This window comes from Dendropsophus ebraccatus, chromosome 8 (genome assembly GCF_027789765.1).
Source record: "Dendropsophus ebraccatus isolate aDenEbr1 chromosome 8, aDenEbr1.pat, whole genome shotgun sequence".
NCBI lineage: Eukaryota > Metazoa > Chordata > Amphibia > Anura > Hylidae > Dendropsophus > Dendropsophus ebraccatus.
This window is the reverse complement of record NC_091461.1, coordinates 62369629-62388895: the sequence shown is the minus strand read 5'-3', so window position 1 is coordinate 62388895 and position 19267 is coordinate 62369629. Positions and strand designations below refer to the sequence as shown.

The 19267-nt window shown below is 42.1% G+C and overlaps 1 protein-coding gene across 4 annotated transcripts in view; it reads left to right on the top strand.

The window, feature by feature from the left end:
* SEC31B (SEC31 homolog B, COPII coat complex component) overlaps nucleotides 1–19267 on the top strand; it is a 67365-nt gene that overhangs the window by 23124 nt on the left and 24974 nt on the right. For all 4 annotated transcript variants that reach the window (XM_069980562.1, XM_069980560.1, XM_069980559.1 and 1 more), the window contains exons 10-16: nucleotides 181–333; nucleotides 1188–1418; nucleotides 5119–5193; nucleotides 11713–11805; nucleotides 13081–13186; nucleotides 15548–15726; nucleotides 16035–16161. In XM_069980562.1, the coding sequence (XP_069836663.1) occupies nucleotides 181–333; nucleotides 1188–1418; nucleotides 5119–5193; nucleotides 11713–11805; nucleotides 13081–13186; nucleotides 15548–15726; nucleotides 16035–16161 (964 nt within the window). The remainder of the gene's footprint in view (nucleotides 1–180; nucleotides 334–1187; nucleotides 1419–5118; nucleotides 5194–11712; nucleotides 11806–13080; nucleotides 13187–15547; nucleotides 15727–16034; nucleotides 16162–19267) is intronic.

Here is a 19267-nt window from a genome sequence, read left to right as displayed (position 1 = left end):
TGAAAATGATTGTTTTTAAGCATATTCATCTCCTGGCAGCCTAGAGTAGCCTTTATTACTAGTACTTTTTCATTATTCTTCCTTTATTATGATAATTTTTTTATAGTTTACAATAGTCTGCTGTTATCAAAAACTAATGTGGCTTTTCTTTCTATCTTTTGATTATTTTTCCCCCCATAGATATCATCCTCTTTTAATAACTTGGATCCCTTTGGGACAGGACAACTTCTACCTCCTCTCCAAGTGCCACAGCAAGCCACACAGACCACTATAATCCCACCCTTGAAAAAGCCCCCTCGCTGGATTAGAAGACCAGTTGGAGTTTCTTTTGCAGTAAGCTATTGTCATACTAAGGCTTTCACAAGTTCTAGATTTTTTTGACCAGCCTTGATTACACTAATTTATCATCATTCATGACAACTTTATTGTCCCCGTCATTGTGGTTCAACCTGTTTGCATGTGAAAGCTACAGCATTCTTTCTTTACTGGATATATCTTTTGTTTAGTCTTTGAGTCAGCAGTTTGCCTTAAGGCCCTATTCCATGGAATGATAATCGTCCGTATTCCGATATCGGCTGTGGAATAGAAGGTAACGATCAGCCGACATCGTTCATGTCGGCTGATCATTGCGTAGTTTGTCTTTCAAACATGTTGAAAGACAAACGACTCATACAGCAACGATATGCTGCCGTTGCTCCGTGGAATAGGAGTGGCGGCAGCAGACTGCTGCTGTATGCCATGGGCTGCCCAGATGATCTAGCGATCACCTGGGTAGCCCCCCCCCGCACCTCCCTGCGGCCTTCCCCGCGATCACCCCCTTGCTGCTGCGCTTGGAATAGCGGTGGCAGCGAGCAGGGAACGAGGAGCAAATGAGCGCTAATAGCACTCGTTTGCCCCTCTCAGTTGGCCCGTGGAATAGGGGTTTTAGTCTTGCAGTATAGCCAGATTGCTAAGTATCTCCAGAAGGGGAAGAAGTAAACGTGATCTCCACTAGATATTGTGAAGTGCCTGTGGCTTATATAATACATTATATAATAGTTACAGTGTTGTTAGCCATCATCATTATCACCATCATTCATTCATTCATTCATTCATTTATTCTTTCATTTGTTTCAATGATGAATACCACAGATTTGCTGAATTAATGTTCTGATTCGGTGTTCTTTTTTTTTTTTTTCCTTTACCAGTTTGGGGGGAAATTGGTTACTTTTGACTGTCTTAAAGCAGCTCCACAACAAACGCAAGACCCCACACCTCGCCAGGTCTACATCAGTCAGGTGACCACAGAAAAGGAGTTCTTAACACGGTCTAGTGAGCTACAAGCTGCTCTGCTGTCTGGCAATCTTTTGGGCTTTTGCCAAAATAAAGTTCAGAACTCTTCAACTGCTTTGGACAAGAGTATCTGGAACTTCCTCAAGGTTTGTAATACATATATTCACCCCAATTAAACCTATTTGTCAGTGTATTTTCATGTCTCTCTGACAGGCCTCTTTAACCCCTTAGCGACCCATGACGTATCTGATACGTCATGGTGCCGCTCGGGGTGTTCAGAGCGGGGTCCCGCCGGGACCCCGCTCTGAACGGCGCTGATCCCGGCTGACACGTGCAGCCGGGCAGTGCCTCTGTTAGCCGGCACGGGTCCCGTTGCCGCGCCGGCTAATTAAGCCTCTAAGTGCAGCTGTCAAACCTGACAGCTGCACTTAGAGGCACTGCGCCGCACGTCCCTGGTGTCTAATGGGACGGATCTCCCCCCCGCGATGCGATCGCGGGGGGGAGATCCGTTCTTCTGCCCGTGCCGGGCCTCAGCGTCGGAATGACGCTGATCCCGACTTGGCAATAGATTGCTATTTTCCTGCAGCAGGCCATAGTAATCTATGACCGATCTAATCGACCTTTGCTGTGTATATACACAGCATTGATCTCTATGAGAGATCAGTGCTGTCTATATACAAGTCCCCCAGGGGGGCTTCTAGTTACAGTAAAAAAAAAAAAGTAAAAAAGTGTTTTTATTAATAAAAAATCCCCTCCCCTAATAAAAGTCCAAATCTCCCCCCTTTTCCCATTTTATAAATATAAATTAATAAATAAATAAACATATTTAGTATCGCCGCGCGCGTAATCGCCCGAACTATTAATTAATCACATTCCTGATCTCGCACGGTAAACGGCGTCAGCGCAAAAAAATTCCAAAGTGCAAAATTGCGCATTTTTGGTCGCATCAAATCCAGAAAAAATGTAATAAAAAACGATCAAAAAGTCGTATATGCGCAATCAAGGTACCGATAGAAAGAACACATCATGGCGCAAAAACTGACACCTCACACAGCCCCATAGACCAAAGGATAAAAGCGCTATAAGCCTGGGAATGGAGCGATTTTAAGGAACGTATATTTGTTAACAATGGTTTGAATTTTTTACAGGCCATCCGATACAATATAAGTTATACATGTTATATATCATAGTAATCGTAACGACTTGAGGAACATGCATAACAAGTCAGTTTTACCATAGGACGGACGGCGTAAATGCAAAACTCCCCGAAATCAAAACAAATTAGTTTTTTTTTCAATTTGACAGCGCAAATGATTTTTTTCCGGTTTCGCAGCATATGTTATGGAAAAATAATGCCTGTCATTGCAAAGTACAATTGGTTTCGCAAAAAATAAGCGCTCATATACGTCTCTAGGTGAAAAAATGCAAGCGCTATGGACTTTTAAACTTAAAATGGAATAAGCAAAAGCGCAAAAACGAAAATAGGCTTTGACCTTAAGGGGTTAAACAACAATGTAATGCCAAACTAGTGAGTATAATTGTATCTACTAAAGCAGCTCCTCTGTTTCCCTGGAGACATTGTATATCACAAGATCATTTTCATCCAGTTAGTTGATCATATGACATGTCACCAAAACTAAATCACTAAACCGACTAAATCACTTCATCTTCTGAGCAGGTGACTGGCTGAGAGACATCATGTGATGGATTGTAACCCCATAGAACCAGGCACTTCTCTCGCCTTTCAGACTTAGTTGTGCACCCTAGTGTAGTTCTGTTATGTTGTCATCCTGATGACAGGTTCTCTTTAAATGCTGTAAATATTAATAAACACATTAAAATAGCAGCTACATGTCTTAGCATACCCAGGTACCAATTTATCTTGCAGTGTCTGAAGCCATAATAGTCTTTTTTACACTGTAGTATGTGCATAGGTATGCGTATTCTCCTGATCCATCATTATATGACCAAGAGAGATTATCTGCTTTAAAGTAAACAACAAAGATTCCTATTGATTGACAGTGAGGAAATAAAGGAAACTAAATGCAAGAAATTAATACAAAAAGTATAGAGGACAATTGCATCATTATGCAAGATTAAAATGTCACTGTCGTTCTAACTTTTAAAACCTAAATCAACACTAGATGTGAAATCAAGTTTGCAATTCACATTTATTTATTTACTTATTTCAGTTATCATGGAAAACACGGCACTTTCTGTATTTAGACTTTTCCAAAAAGTCTAAACACAGGAAGTCCAGTGTTTCCCAGGTCATCTGCGCTCACAGAAAAGGCAGTCATGTGATTGACAAACACATTGAGCCATGACTCTCTGTACAGGTCAGGCTTCATGTGTTTAGACGTGTTTTTTTTTTTTTTTTTCTGCTTCAACCTAAGACTAAAAAGTACTGCTTTGTTTTACAGATGAATCCTGGCACCCACAGAATGAAATATGCTTGTTTTATTAAAGTGATTTAAGCAGGTACATGAAGGAGGACACGTTTCGGCCTATGGGCTTCATCAGCTCCAGGTCTTAGGCCAAAACGCGCCCTCCTTCATGTACCTGCTTGAATCACTTGAATTAAACAAGCATAATTCATTCTGTGAGTGCTGGGATTCATCTGTTCTACTGTCTGGGATTCCTTCCTACCACGAGCACCTGACTGGACAGAGTGCCGTCTTCTGCCAAACCGTACAGCTATCTTTTACAGCATGATAACTAAAAAAAATATATGATTAAAATAATGAATGTAAATTAAAAGCTTGCTTTATTTCACTTCTACTTGATTTAGATTTTGAAAGATTTAACAACAGTGACACTTTAAGGTTGTATTACTGTCTCAGCTAATATAGTTATACATCATCAAGTAAAATCTTTTTTTCAAATACATAAATTTAGCACACTTGCCGTCTCCTTCTGATAAGCTGTTGTTTCCCTGGCATTGTTGGCAGCTCATTGTATAGGTTACCGACCACCACTCTGCTCTAAAGCAGTGGCTGGACTGATCCCTTCCCGATGTTGATGTACTGTACATGAATAATTTCATTACTTTCCAATACATTAGTATTGCGCTATATTTTACCAGCGAATAAATGATCACATGTATAACTTTTGTAGAGTAATGTCTATTTGTAAAAAAGTTTTATTTTTAAACAAAATTATTATTTTTTCTGTCTATCTTATGAAGAAAAATAAGTAAATTCATTTTTCTGCACCTATTTAAATTATAAATTAAATTCATCCCTCATGACGATGGCCGTCTGCAGTGTGTGTGTGTATATATATATATATATATATATATATATATATATATATATATATATATATATATATATATATATATATTTTATATATATATATTTTATATAAAAATGTATGTGTGTGTGTATATAGTTATTCTGTTGCCAAACATATCTGTGGTGATAAATTGTTGAATAATACAGAGTGATCCTCTCAGGAAATGCTGCCAGTCTGGGTGAGGGCAAACTGTGCAAAGGCCCGATGGTACCAGAATCATTGAACAGACGCTTGTTTCTTTGAGGTTCTGAGTAGTGGGGCTTATAGTAGTAGACCTAGGGTTCACTTTTGTAGGGTTGTTTTGCTGTGTGTAAAGATAATAAAACTGGTTGTGTCCATTTCTGAAACCAATCCTCTGTATCGGAGTAAGAATTCCTTCCTTTGCCGGCCATCTTACTGTGGATGGGCAGCCCTGTGCACCAGTTAGCCCCCAGGTTGTCACATTAGTTACCTAGAGTTTATGAGTTTGGTGTTTAGTAAAACCTTCTTCTTCCTATTTTTTTTTTTATTTTTTTTTCTTACTTCTCCTGTCTTCTTTTTTTATTTTAGGTTAACTTTGAACAAGATGCAAGAGAAAAATTTTTAAAATTACTCGGCTATAGCAAAGAAGAGCTGGATAAGAAGGTCTGGTTTACTGTGTCAGACAGATGAATGAGCACAGTAATTCTCCTTTAGATTATTCGATATGAAATATGTTTAGAGAATCTGATAAAGCTTAAATAGCTGTTATTTGGCTGACAGCTACTTTTCTGACTTGATCGTTTTTATGGCCATAGGGAGAGTGGGGGGTTAATGGCTGTTGACACACACAGGCACTGCTATAAGTTTTCTAGTGCAAAGCTAAGCATCTTTATATCCCAGTGGCCCTATCTTTATTTACTCCCCAAGCAGGCAAGTATGTGCAGTCTGGCTGCCCCTAAATTCATTTGTGTCAACTGGATCTGCAGATGATTACCTAAAGTGTATTGCCATCTTAAAGGGTTATTCCACAGGGTATTGTGTAAATGTCTGATAGATCCTGGTCCCACCCCTGGCACCCTCAAATATTCCAAGATTGAGGGCCCCCTTGTCCCCTCTAGCCTATTTGTGCCCGCCAGAGGTAGTAAAAAAGTATGAGTCTACACTTTTTTTTTTTTTTTAATTGTAGGTTTGCGTCTTCCATTAACGTTGGATGGTGCTAAACTGTTTATGCAACTCCCATTAAAATCAATTCTATTGATTTAAGTATGCCAAGTGTAGTCAAAGAGTGGCCCCACAAGAAAATAATTTACAGTCCAAAATATGCCAAATGTAGTCACTTTTAGACTACATTTTCCGTGGTACATTTTCTGTGTGTATATGTTAGCATCCTAGGGTTTCTGATATACACCACCGAATTTGCCAATATAGACCTGTCAACTTGACTTTATCGACCATGTCCGCTGTCCCAGACAGGCCGGGGGGCCTTTGGTCTCAGGAAAGCTATGGGTCCTGGGTGTGACACTTGCATCTGTCCAGGAAAAAACCCTTCAAAGGCTCATTTTGTCTGTGCCCATTTACTTTATATACTGAAGCTTTTCGTTAAGTCCTTGTTTGACGAGCTTCTATTCCTCCTGACCCCACATATACATGCATGTCTTTTCAGTGGAGACGATAAGCTATTCTTAGAGGATTCTTCTTCCCTATGATAAAAGATTAGGTTGAAATCCAGCTTTTTAGATCTTCTGTCCCCAACATCTTCAACATACACATTAGATAGTTCAGCACAGATTCAGCTAAGCTTTATCTGTGTGTATGAGCACTTTTTAGTCTTAATGGCTGTATTTTTGCCAGTTTTTTTTATGTTTGATGACTGCATGTATAATCAGATGTGGTTATCTTGGACTGCTTTTATGTGTTCCTAAGGGCAGCCCACTATATCTTGAGAAAATCATTTAGCAAGGCATGTTTTAGCAAATACTTATTAGGATATTATGTATATATATTGGTCAGTTGTAACCCTATTACTTTCTATACTTTCTCTTAAGTTGAGTGGTTAGCACTCAGACAGGGGAGGGAATTTCTCCCACTGGGGGCGGGTCGGCCTACCTCTAGTGCTTGAGCACTGGCTGGTTCCGGTGCATAGAACGGCGCCGTGCACGGGAACCGGGCCTCGGCCTGAAAAAACTGACCGCGGCACCGGCTTCCCCGTGACTGCGCTGTTCGATCTGTGGGCTCAGATTAAAGAGGATGTACCTGGTGGCACATCCTCTTTAAGGGTAACTTATCTGGGTAACCAAAACAATATTCTAAAAGATCCCCCTTCCCAATACCACCCTCTGTCTAATACACATGTATAAACTATCCTGCACCCTTTCCCTGTTTTTTTTTTCTCATACTTAGCTGCTCTGGACATCTAAAATCTTCTTCTGTGTGTCCTCTCCGACAATGTGCTGCTCCCTCTTCCACCCTCCCTTTGTAGACTCCATGTAGACTCCAAGTGATTTCTTCTATAGGGGCCGGGTTAGCTGTCTTTGGATTTGGTAACCCAGCCCTCAGGAAACGTCATCTGCATCATGTGGCCTCCTTCAAGAACAAGGGAGACAACTTGGTTCCAAAATCCTGCTGTAAAAGTAACCTTTTAGACAAGGCCCGCTTCCTCTTGTGCTGCAACCGTTACTGACAAAACCCCCAGTACACAGACCTGCGCTAATTCCCCCCCCCCCCCACGCACACACACACACATCAGATGTACACTCTGGTTACCCCCCCCCCCCCTCCGGACACAGAACGGCCATCTGGGTCCCCGGCTCCAAACCGGGTTATGCCCGCTGCCACCAGCATGCCCAACCCCCCCATATACTGGACGCATAGGACACCGCCCAGGGGCCTGTCATCTCTCTGCTGCGCTGCATATAATTGTGGCCGCCCCTCCACTGGCACCCCAACCCACCCTTTCCGCGAATTAGATACCGGCTCCCTCCTGTCCCACTACCTAAACACCCCCGCCCCCCAAACAGATTACCGTTCTGGCTCCCCCCACTCATGTGCGCAGAACCTGGCCCCGGTGCGTCAGCTCTGCTACATCATGCATGCATCAGCTCCGCTACATCATCAGCTAGTATGGAATACATACTGGGGAGATGTGATGCAAAATCAGTGAAAAACTTTCCTGTGTTTACTGTGTGATAGTAATGACAGCAGTGGGCAGGAAAGAAAGCTAAGGGGGCTTGTATGCAAATAGACCAATTGGAGAGAAGCACTGCATGATGGGTAGTTTCCCGGCCGGCACCATCTTGGATATAAACCAGCTTTTAGAAAAACTTGTAGCTCAGTAACGGCAGCAGTTAGAAAGACGGGAGACAGCTCAACATACTCAGGGAGACTTGGTGAGACCAACTAGGGGAGCATTTATTTTTTTAGCTCTTAGGTGCATAACCCCTTTAAGAGCTGAAATTGTGAAAGGAGAACAGTATCTTAAAGTATTGTCTTCTGCAGGCATGACACTGCTGCCAGTAACTATGAGAAGAACAGTGTGTACTGTTGGCCATTTGAGCAGAAGGATTAGTAGCTGAGAATTACCCTGCGACCTTTGTGGACAGAATTACACATTGCAGAACAGGAAATAAATGACATGAATGTAAATTAGGGGGGAAACTATCATTTTGTGGCAGTGTAAACATTCAGATGGGCACTGGTGTTAAGATCGCATATCTAAAGATACAAATATTCTTTAATCTTGACAGCTTGAAATCCCAAGGATATACATTTCCTTGTGCTGAGGAGCCGGCAGAGGGCGTAAATCTGACCATAAATTCCTCCTGCTGTACACACTGCTTTGTAGCACAGCCACTATCTGCAAGTGGTGTAAACATAATACAGCCAGACACAGGACTGCAGCAATCCATCAGCACAGCACTTTCCTTGCCATGCTATCCAGCCCGGCTGAATTTAGATGCAGCTGACATGTAGATATTTTATGGATGCGGACTCCACTGATCTTTAACATGTTATCTGTCAGTGCATGTCTGCTGTAGTAGGTGATCTAAACAAGAGCACATGATATCAAAGCAAACAGCCACATGTCCCACACAGGCAAATAGAAGTAATTAAACAGGTTTTATCCCGTCATAGAATACCATCTTTACAAGCATGTCATGTCTGCCCTGATAGACCTGTATTAGTTAACCCCATGCCATGTAGCAGCTTCATCAATGAAAAAGGACGGACAGAAGGCTTATTCCCAATCAACGGGCTAATGCTGGAAGCTGCATCAACCCCCCCCCCCCCCACACACACAAATTTTTATTATTAGTTATAATAGTTGGGTTGTACATACGTGCCTAACATCACTATGTGCATTGCTAATTGTCCATGGGAGTGCAGTAAAGCAGTTATTATTTGCAGCTGTGGAAGTAAAGCGCTTCACTCCTTGTCCATCTGCATGGTCCAGGGTGATTTTTTTATTTATTTTTTTTTTACCAATGTAACCACTTAAACTGACATTTTAATTTGTAGAAACTGTTTGGCTGTCGTACCACCATGTAGAATGGAAGGTCAATAAAATGGACAGCAGCAGCAAGCCCAACATTGTCACTGACCCACTAACATTTTTACATCAGAATAACAACACAGTGTCAAAAATCTCATAGCTAACATTTAGAGGAAGTGCAACACGATTTTAATAAGAATTAGATATTGAAATTGTGGTAAGTATAGGTGGGGATGGAAATGCAAGTGATAGAATAGCCAGAAATAGCAATGCTCCTGATGTATACACACAGGAAAGTGCATTCTGAAAAAAATGGCAGGTACACTTTAACAGGGTTATCCGGGCTTTAAAAAAACATGTCTGCTTGCTTCCAGAAACAGCACCACTCTTGTCCCCAGTTTTGGTGTAGTATTGCAGCTTGGTTCTATTAAAGTAAATGGAATTGCAACACCACACACAACCTGAGAGCAGGGGTGGTGCTGTTTCTGCAACAAAGTAAACTTTTTCACTTTTGATTGGTTGGGGTCTGGGTTTTACCAATCGCTACAATGAACAACTAAGTGCTCTTCTCCTCTTCACTCTCCTTACTGCAGGCTGCATAGACTTTTTATGAAATCCATATTTTGCAGCGAGGTCAGAGACTGGAAAGTTGCTGAGCGCTTCTCCACTCTCGTTTCAGTGATCAGTGGGGGTCTAAAGGATCAGACCGATTTTTTTTTTTTTTTTTTTTTTTTTTTTTTTTTTTTTTTTTAATATAATGACCATGACACTAATAAGTGGGAAGACCAGGCAATACAGTAAGTGTTCAGTCTATCAGTCCCCCTGTAGCACCACCACAGGGGAAAGAGAACATTATACAGAAGAATGACCAGATCTATTATACATACAGGGGGTATTAAATGAAGTTTACTCCCCCTACTGCTGTCTGCGGCTTGGTTAAAGGAGAAGTCCGGCCAAAATTTATTTTTTATATGTTATTACTTATGGAAAGTTATACAATTTTCTAATGTACATTAATTATGGGAAATGCTCATATACTGCTATTTCCCTTAATTTAGTGTATCAGGAAGTGTTAGAATTCTCCCAAAACCAGTGACGTCACGACGAACGGTGTAATTCCTATGGAGTGTCCAGCAGGGGGCGCTCTATATATATATATATATATATATATATATATATATATATATATATATATATATATATATACATATAGAGAGAAGTCAATGAGTACCATTGACTTCTATATATAGTGCGCCCCTGCTGGACACTCCATTGGAATTACAATGGATGTGTGTATGTAATGTAATGTTATGCACTGTACTTTGCGATTGAATACATTTATGGAATACTTTGAGGAGCAAGTGTCCTTTCTCCCCAAAGTATCCCATAAATGTATTCAATAAATACATTTGCAGGGCACCGAGCAGGGAGGGAGAGAAGTGCCATCTACCTCCCCCCACCTTGCTCGATGCTGGGAACACATACAAAGTACTACTCCCCCATTATCTGCAGATAATGGGGGAGTAGTACCTGTGCTATCTCGCGCCGCCGCCGCTCATATAGGTGCCACCCGCTCCGCCGCTGCTCATATAGGTGCCACCCGCTCCGCCGCCGCTCACAGAAGTGCCCCCTCCTCCTCCGCTCCCCCTCCTCCTCCCGGCTTGAAACATTATGGTCGCGCTGACTCCCCGCCTCCACTCACACTATCTGGCCGGCCGCCGCTCTCTGCTCCTGCAGGCTGGCCGCGTCAGCCCTCACCCACCCCGGCTGGGAGCACCAGGAAGCACCAGGAGCGCCGTATAGTGTGAGTGGAGGCCGGGAGTCAACGGTGCGGGTGGCGGGGAGTCAGCGCGACTATAGTGTTTCAAGCCGGGAGGGGGAGCGGAGGAGGAGGGGGCACTTCTGCGGGCGGCACCTCTATGAGCGGCGGCAGCGCGGGCGGCGATAGATAGCACAGGTACTACTCCCCCATTATCTGCAGATAATGGGGGAGTAGTACTTTGTATATGTTCCCAGCACCGAGCAAGGAGGGGGGAGGTAGATGGCACTTCTCTCCCTCCCTGCTCGGTGCCCTGCAAATGTATTTATTGAATACATTTATGGGATACTTTGGGGAGAAAGGACACTTGCTCCCCAAAGTATTCCATAAATGTATTCAATTGTAAAGTACAGTGCATAATATTACATTACATACACACATCCATTGTAATTCCAATGGAGTGTCCAGCAGGGGCGCACTGTATATAGAAGTCAATGGTACTCATTGACTTCTATATATATAGAGCGCCCCCTGCTGGACACTCCATAGGAATTACACCGTTCGTCGTGACGTCACTGGTTCTGAGAGAATTCTAACACTTCCTGATACACTAAATTAAGGGAAATAGCAGTATATGAGCATTTACCATAATTAATGTACATTAGAAAATTGTATAACTTTCCATAAGTAATAACATATAAAAAATACATTTTGGCCGGACTTCTCCTTTAAGTCACCCAACAACATTTCAGTGGGTCCATGTTTGTTCCTTACTCCCAAAACATTTTGGGTACCTACATGTCTTGGTTCATGTTTCTTATGTAATTTATTTTCACTCAATGCAATAGCTTCATAAAAAAAAGGGGGTTGAACGCCTGTAGTATCTAAAAGTGCCTATTGTGTAGTGGCTTGTAATGCCGTTCCTTTGTTTCAGATCTCCATTGCTTTGGGGGATGGCTGGCAAAATAAAATTAGCCCATCAGAAGGAGAGGATCTTGCACAGAGTATCCAGTCTGTGTCTAGCCAGGTAATCTTTAAATTAAATTGCCTCTATGAGGTTGTCCAACATTTTTTTCTTATTGGAAATGTGAATAATTTGTAATCTGTCCCTTTCCCTGAGTGGTTTTTTTCTCACCTCTGTGTCCCTGGGCCTCCTCCTCTGTTGCTGCTTTTTGGATTTGTGTTTGTTTACATAAAGAACTTCCAGGTCACAGGGGTCAGCAGTGACATCACAGCTCTGCAAGCCTGTAGCTCCACCCACTGCTCTCTGAATCTAGCTCCGCCCAATCTACCTATAGGCAGGAAATATCTGTATTACTACAAGTGTCTTTTAAGCAGTATGGTGGCTCAGTTTCTGCCAATTACTTATATTATCAAGTCAAATAGTTTTTTTCACGCTTTTATCTGTTGTAGCACTACAAACCCCAGCACACATGTACATGATAGGAGTTGTAGTCCTGGATTACACTACAGTAGCCATCCTACAAGTGGGTGGGGTGTCAATGAGCCAGCATCTTGCTGCAAGTTTACCTCAGCAAGAAATAGAATGGTGACTGCCATGAAGTATCCTCTCTCCTCTCCATATTACACACAGCAGTATCCTCTCTCTCCTCTCCATATTACACACAGCAGCAGCCTCTCTCCTCTCCATATTACACACAGCAGCAGCCTCTCTCCTCTCCATATTACACACAGCAGCAGCAGTAGCAGCAGCTCTGCCCTCACACTGTATATCTTTACACTACAATAGTAACAATGTAGGGGAAGATTTAGCAAAGCCTGTGCAGGGGAGCAGTTACTCATAGCAACCAATCAGATGGCTTCTTTTATTTTTAAAAAGGCCTTGAAAAATGAAACCTAGAATCTGACTGGTTGCTATGGGCAACTGCTTCCCTGTTCCTCTGCACAAGTTTTGATGAATCATCCATTATTTACTGTTTATAGCTGCAGTACAGAGATTGTAGTCTGTCATGCTGTCCTCACTGCTGCAGTTTCTTCTGGGCTCAGATGTTAGTTAAATGTTAGGGGTATGGCTAAAGAAATGTGGAGGCATAACCACGCCCACGAGGAAGTTCCCAGAAAGGGAATGTGACATCACAGGAAGTAAAGAAAACACAGGCAGAGTGGTCATGTGACTAAGAACACAGTAAGAGCTCTAAATAAAAAATAGAAGTGTATGTAGAATATGCAACACCCACAGAGGTCAATGTAATGCTAGTTTATTAAAATATCCCTGACAACCCCTTTAATATCGTATATTGTCTTATATATTTTTTTTTTTTAATTTTTTTTTTTTCTTTAGGCTTCAAGTAGCTTTACTGGGCAAACTGTGTCCTCTTCCTCCTCTATGGAGTTTTTTAATCTACCTCCTCAGCAGACCACCAAGTTTGATATCCCTGTAACATCAGGTATATATACAGTTGTAAAGACAGTTTTGTGCCAGCATTATTACAGCTAGATGTTTACCTCTTACTAAGAATAAAATAAAATGACTTTTGAAAAGTCATGTGTTTTTAGGTTTTAGGTGTTTTATAGCTGTGTTAGCTATAATGCTTTAAAAGTTGGTTAATCTGGATACACAATTCCTTTTTTTTTCTCCGTCTAACACATACGTCAGAAAAATGGATGCAAAAGCAGATATTGTTGTATGCCATACTGCAGAATCCGTTTCTCATTGACAGTATAGAAAAAGAAGGATCAAAATGGATTTTGTTTTTTTTATGTAAATAAAAATGTGGTTGAAAAAAACTCATTTTGAACCTAACCTAAGGGCCCTTTACACCCACAGATTATCTGATAGATTTTTGAAACCAAAGCCAAGAACAGGTCATAAAGGAAAGATTGACATTTCAAATCCATTAATGACTTTTTTTTTTCTTGTCAGTTATCTGTGTGTGTAATAGCCCCCTCACTTTGTATATACTATATTTAGTTTTTTCTTGTGCTCATTTTTATTCACTTAAGAGGAAAGTTGTCAAACCCTTTGGAAAAAAAACAACGTGAGGCAGTTGCGCAGGCAGTCCCTTTGTAATACATAGAATCCTTGCGATTTGAGATGACCTAAATTCTAACAAGAACTGTAAAGCGTCTGATATGAATACAAAAATCACGTTTTTTTTTTACAAGAAGTGCTGTCTCCTACGTTTACTATTTGATCAAAACCTTTGACACTTTAAAGTAAACCCTAAAAACGATGTAAGGGTAGGTTCACACGTAGCAGGTTAAAATAATAAAATTAAATATTAATCCTATAATAAAGATGCTATGCTTACCCGCTTTCTTTTCTCTGGCACGCTTCCAGGTCACTAACAGTCCACTCAGCCAATCACTGGCTGCAGTGGGACAGCACAGTGATTGGTTGAGTGGAATGTCACCTGACCCTGAGAAGCAAACTGGAGCACACCAGAGAAACAGAAGCGGGTAAAATCTGCTGTAAACCCGGTACATGTGAATGCACCCAAATAGGTTTTATTAAGCAAAAGAGCTTCCTTCTGTACTCAAAACACACACTTGCAGAGAAGCAGGTTTGCTTTGTCCATTATGATCTATTGAAGGGGTGAGTAAGCAGAAAGAGGAGACAAACAGACTGTGTGTAGGAGCAGGCACAGCACAATATCCTGCAATGTTACCTTACCAAGTTCCCAGAATAGCATTGAGCTATCTGGCCTGTGAATCCAGCATCTTCTGTGCCCAGACAGTCTCCAAAGTGTGCAGGTTGTTTTCCTTCTCTTTCTGCTCACTCATCCCCCCCCTTGGCCCATTCTCCCTCCATAGGCTATAATGGACTCAGCAAACCTGTCTTTACTTTGCTCCTCTGTAATGAAGAGGGCTTTAAATGATAATGAACAGATAAGTAGTGAGAGAGAATGTGCAAAACAGCTTTTTGAGTACAGAAAGAAACTACCTTTGTCTAATAAAACTTATCACAGAGAACTATTCTCTAATACAGTGGTACCTTGGTTTAAGAGTAACTTGGATTAAGAGCGTTTTGCAAGAAGAGCTCACAGTTTTTCCAAATTGTGACTTGGTTTAAGAGCATTTCTTTGGTCCAAGAGCTCCCTGTACTGGGTGGGAGGGGGAGTGGGGGAGGGGCATGGTCTGCATAGCGGGGTCTACAGCCCTGTACTCTGACCCAGGATGTCTCCCTCACCTTCCAAATTATAGCAGATCCACTTCAGGCTGGGGCTTACATCAGGAGACAGGACTGTGGAGGTATATGTAGCCTGTTGTACTACGCTACTGCATTATGGGGAGTTCCATACTGTATCTACAAACTGCTGCTGTTTTTTCAGGTTTATGCAGTTACTATACATTATACTCCACATGCTGTTTGCTATACTGTACAGTAACTTATAATATCACTTATTCAGCTGCTTATAATTGTTTGTTTCATCTGTTTTACATGTTGTTCAGAATATAAAATCATTATTTTGGGGTGTGGAAACTATTTTCTGCATTTTAGTGATTTCTTATAGGAACCTTTGCTTTGGTATAAGAGTGGATTTGCATTACAAGCCTGGTCCCGGAACGAATTATGCTCATAATCCAAGGCACCACTGTATTGCCACTTGTTTATTAGCTCATTAGAAAGAATACAGCAAAATCCTGAATGCGTCTGTGTATCTATGAAAATTATTGCTCTTGCTGCCTCCCTTTTCTGCCCCCGTATGACGTCAGAAGCCTGCATTCACTTTGTGCTGTCTTGTTATATTTAATGCCTATTTTTATTTTCATGCACGCCCACATTACAGTCTTTGTTACTCTTTCAGATACAGACGGGCTGATAAGCCAGGCTCTGTTAATGGGAAACTTTGAGGCAGCGGTGGACTTGTGCTTGAAGGATGGTCGCTATGCTGATGCCATTATATTGGCTAATGCTGGAGGGGAAGACTTGCTAAGAGAGACCCAACAGTGGTACTTTGCTCGCCAGAAGAATAAAATAACTACAGTAAGTAGACAATTTCAACTATTACAGAAGGCAGCATTTATGTTAGCTGGTCTCTTCTCCTGTCTAAAACCCTAAGGCCTTCATCCATGACAGACTGCTGCTACTGTTCTCAGATGTTTGTATGTTATAGCTATTGTGCAGGAGAAAGTCATTATTATTTTATGTCGTACACCCAGATAAATCATGACCATTTACCACAAATGGAATAGCTCTTTGTAGTCGTACAAGTATTTCTGTAGTAATCTGCTGGGATATGATACCTAACCAACTACTTAAGGTGCACTTACTTTATGTTGTCCTTTCTGCAGCTTCTCTCTGCAGTAGTCCAGCACAAGTGGAGAGATGTGGTTCTCAGCTGTAACTTGCAGAGCTGGAAAGAAGCATTAGCGCTCCTGCTGACATATTCCAAACCAGAGGAATATGCTGAGCTTTGTGGTAAGTATCTTTCCGACTATAGCTGCTGCACTAGGCCTTTCTACTGCTTTAACTGATGATGTCCCTGCATTTAAAGTGGCCTTCTTCCCAAAATATAGTAAACAGAAGCCAAAGTTAAAGTGGTTTTTGAGACCTTTTTATTTAATTAAACCTTTGAGGAGTCCCTTTTTAATAGACGTAAATGCCCTCCTAGCCCCAACTCCGGAAACAATCGCATAGTTTTTCCTCTTCTCTTTGATGGGACATTACTTGCACCCTTCAAATGGCACTGTTGTCAATGTACCGAACATTATTATTCATGTTAGCTATTTCTTATACATACTGCACTTGTGCTACAGTAGCTGCCAAGGTGAGGATGATCTGAAGCCTACAATGTACAGCACATCCTCAGATCCACAGTCACATGCTGTGTATTTTTTATAGTGGAAACAAGGAGATGTAGTTGGTGGGTATTACAAATGCTAGGTTAGGAGTAGTTTAACACAAGAAAAAACGTGCTTGCCAAACACTTGCACTTGTTGTTGCAAGTGTTTGGCAAGCACGTTTTTTCTTGTGTTAAATTCACATTCTTGTTGTGTTGTTTAGTGAGTTTTTAGAAATTTTGTATTAAAAGTTATGTTTTATTGCCTTTAGGGTGTGATAGATTTGTCCTTCAGTGATAATGTTTGATTGATGTATCACACCATCGGGCACCATTGTATATATAGGCTTGCGGTAGCCTGATGTATTTTGTGTCCGCAGTGGAGTAGATAGGTTAGGAGTTGTACTGAGAGGTTATACAGGAAGGTGTAATAGGTGGATTGGGAGGAAGGGAACTACAGATTAGAGTGCTATATGGTGGTTTTAGTATATTGCCCTTCAGACATACCCATGCTGGTGACATCAACTAGCACAAGACTAAGGGTCCTATTCCACAAAGCAATTTTTCGACGATTAACGATAAACAATCTCAAATGACCGCTGTGGCAAACGACCTGAAACTGTTCACCCAATTACATTGAACGATGATCGTTACTTATGATCGTTCTTGCTGTTGTCACTCCTGCGTTCGTTGCTACTACGAACGACGTTTTATTACACCAAATTCTATCAAATGATCAACGATTTCTCTTTGGTCATTTAATCGTCGTCTGATATTACACAAAGCGATTATTCAATTACAAATGATCTAACGATTTTTCGAACGATAATTGTCCTGTGGAATAGGGCCCTAAGAAGCTGCCTTCAGGAGACTGGACCTGGATACAAGTTGGTATAGCTTTGTTTTATAGCATGATAAAGATGATGATGAATGTATATTGCAAACTTGATTTATACATTTCACATCTATTGTTCATTTAGATTTTGAAAGTTATAACGACAGGTACACTTTAACCCCTTAGCGACCCATGACGTATCTGATACCTCATGGTGCCACGGAGTGAATTCAGAGAGGGGTCCCGCCGAGACCCCGCTCTGAACAGCGTTGCTCCCGGCTGTTATGTATAGCCGGGGAGCACCTTTTTTAGCCAGCGAGGGTCCTGCTGCTGCGCCGGCTAATGAAGCCTCTAAATGCAGCTGTCAAACCTGACAGCTGTATTTAGAGGCTTTGCGCCGGACGTCCCTGGTGTCTAGTGGGACGGATCGCATCGGGGGGGGGGGGGGGAAGATTCATTCTTCTGGCCGGGCCGGGCCTCAGCATCGCAATGACGCTGATCCTGACTCGGCAATACATTTCACTGGCCTGCAGCAGGCCAAAGCAATCTATCACCGATCTAATCTATCTCTGCTGTGCATATACACAGCATTGATCTCTGAGAGATCAGTGCTGTTTATATAGAAGTCCCCCAGGGGGACTTCTTGTTAATGTAAAAAAAAAAAATTAAAATAGTTTTTTTTTATTAATAAAAAAGCCCCTCCCCTAATAAAAGTCCAAATCACCCCCCTTTTCCCATTTTATAAATATAAATAAATAAAGATATTTGGTATCGCCGAGTGCGTAATCGCCAGAACTATTAATTAATCACATTCCTGATCTCGCACGGTAAAAGACGTCAGCACAAAAAAATTCCAAAGTGCAAAATTGCGCATTTTTGATCGCATCAAATCCAGAAAAAATTTAATTAAAAGCGATCAAAAGTCTCATATGTGCAATCAAGGTACCGATAGAAAGAACACATCATGGTGCAAAAAAATGACACCTCACACAGCCCCATAGACCAAAGGATAAAAGCGCTATAAGTATGGGAATAGAGCGATTTTAAGAAACATATATTTAACAACGGTTTGAATTTTTTACCGGTCATCCGATACAATAAAAGTTATACATGTTATATATGGTTGTAATCATAACAACTTAAGGAACATATATAACAAGTCAGTTTTACCCCAGGGTGAATGTCGTAAACACGAAACTCCCTGAAACGAAAACAAATTCCTTTTTTTTTTTTTCAATTTAACAGCGCAAATGATTTTTTTCCAGTTTTGCAGCATATTTTATGGTAAAATAAAGTCTGTCATTGCAAAGTACAATTGGTGTCGCAAAAAGTAAGGGCTCATGTGGGTCTCTAGATAAAAAAATGAAAGTGCTATGGCATTTTAAACATAAAGTGAAGTATATGCTCCAGCCAGCCGGCCGCCCGCACGCCCCCCCGCAGCACCGATCGCACGCCACCGCAGCACCGATCGCACGCCCCCCCGATCGAGCGGCCGGGGCTGCAGGGGGGCGTGCAAGCGATCGGTGGTGCGGGGGGGGGGGGCGTGCGATCGGTGGTGCGGGGGGGGGGGGGGGGGGGGGCATGCGATCGGTGCTGCGGGGGGGGGGGGGGGGCATGCGATCGGTGCTGCGGGGGGGGGGGGGGGCGTGCGATCGGTGCTGCGGGGGGGGGGGGGGGGCGTGCGATCGGTGCTCCGGGGGGGGGGGGGGGGCTGCGGGCGGCTGGCTGGAGCATATACTTCACCTGGTCCCCACTCCGGCTTGCTGAAGACATCGGGAACTGCCAGAGCCGGGATCAGGTGAAGTATCAGCTCCGGCGGCCGGGGGGTTAATGGGGTGGGCTGCAGACAAACTCACAGCAGGGATGTACATCCCTGCTGCATGTTTGTCTGCCATTAAAAGTATAGGGCA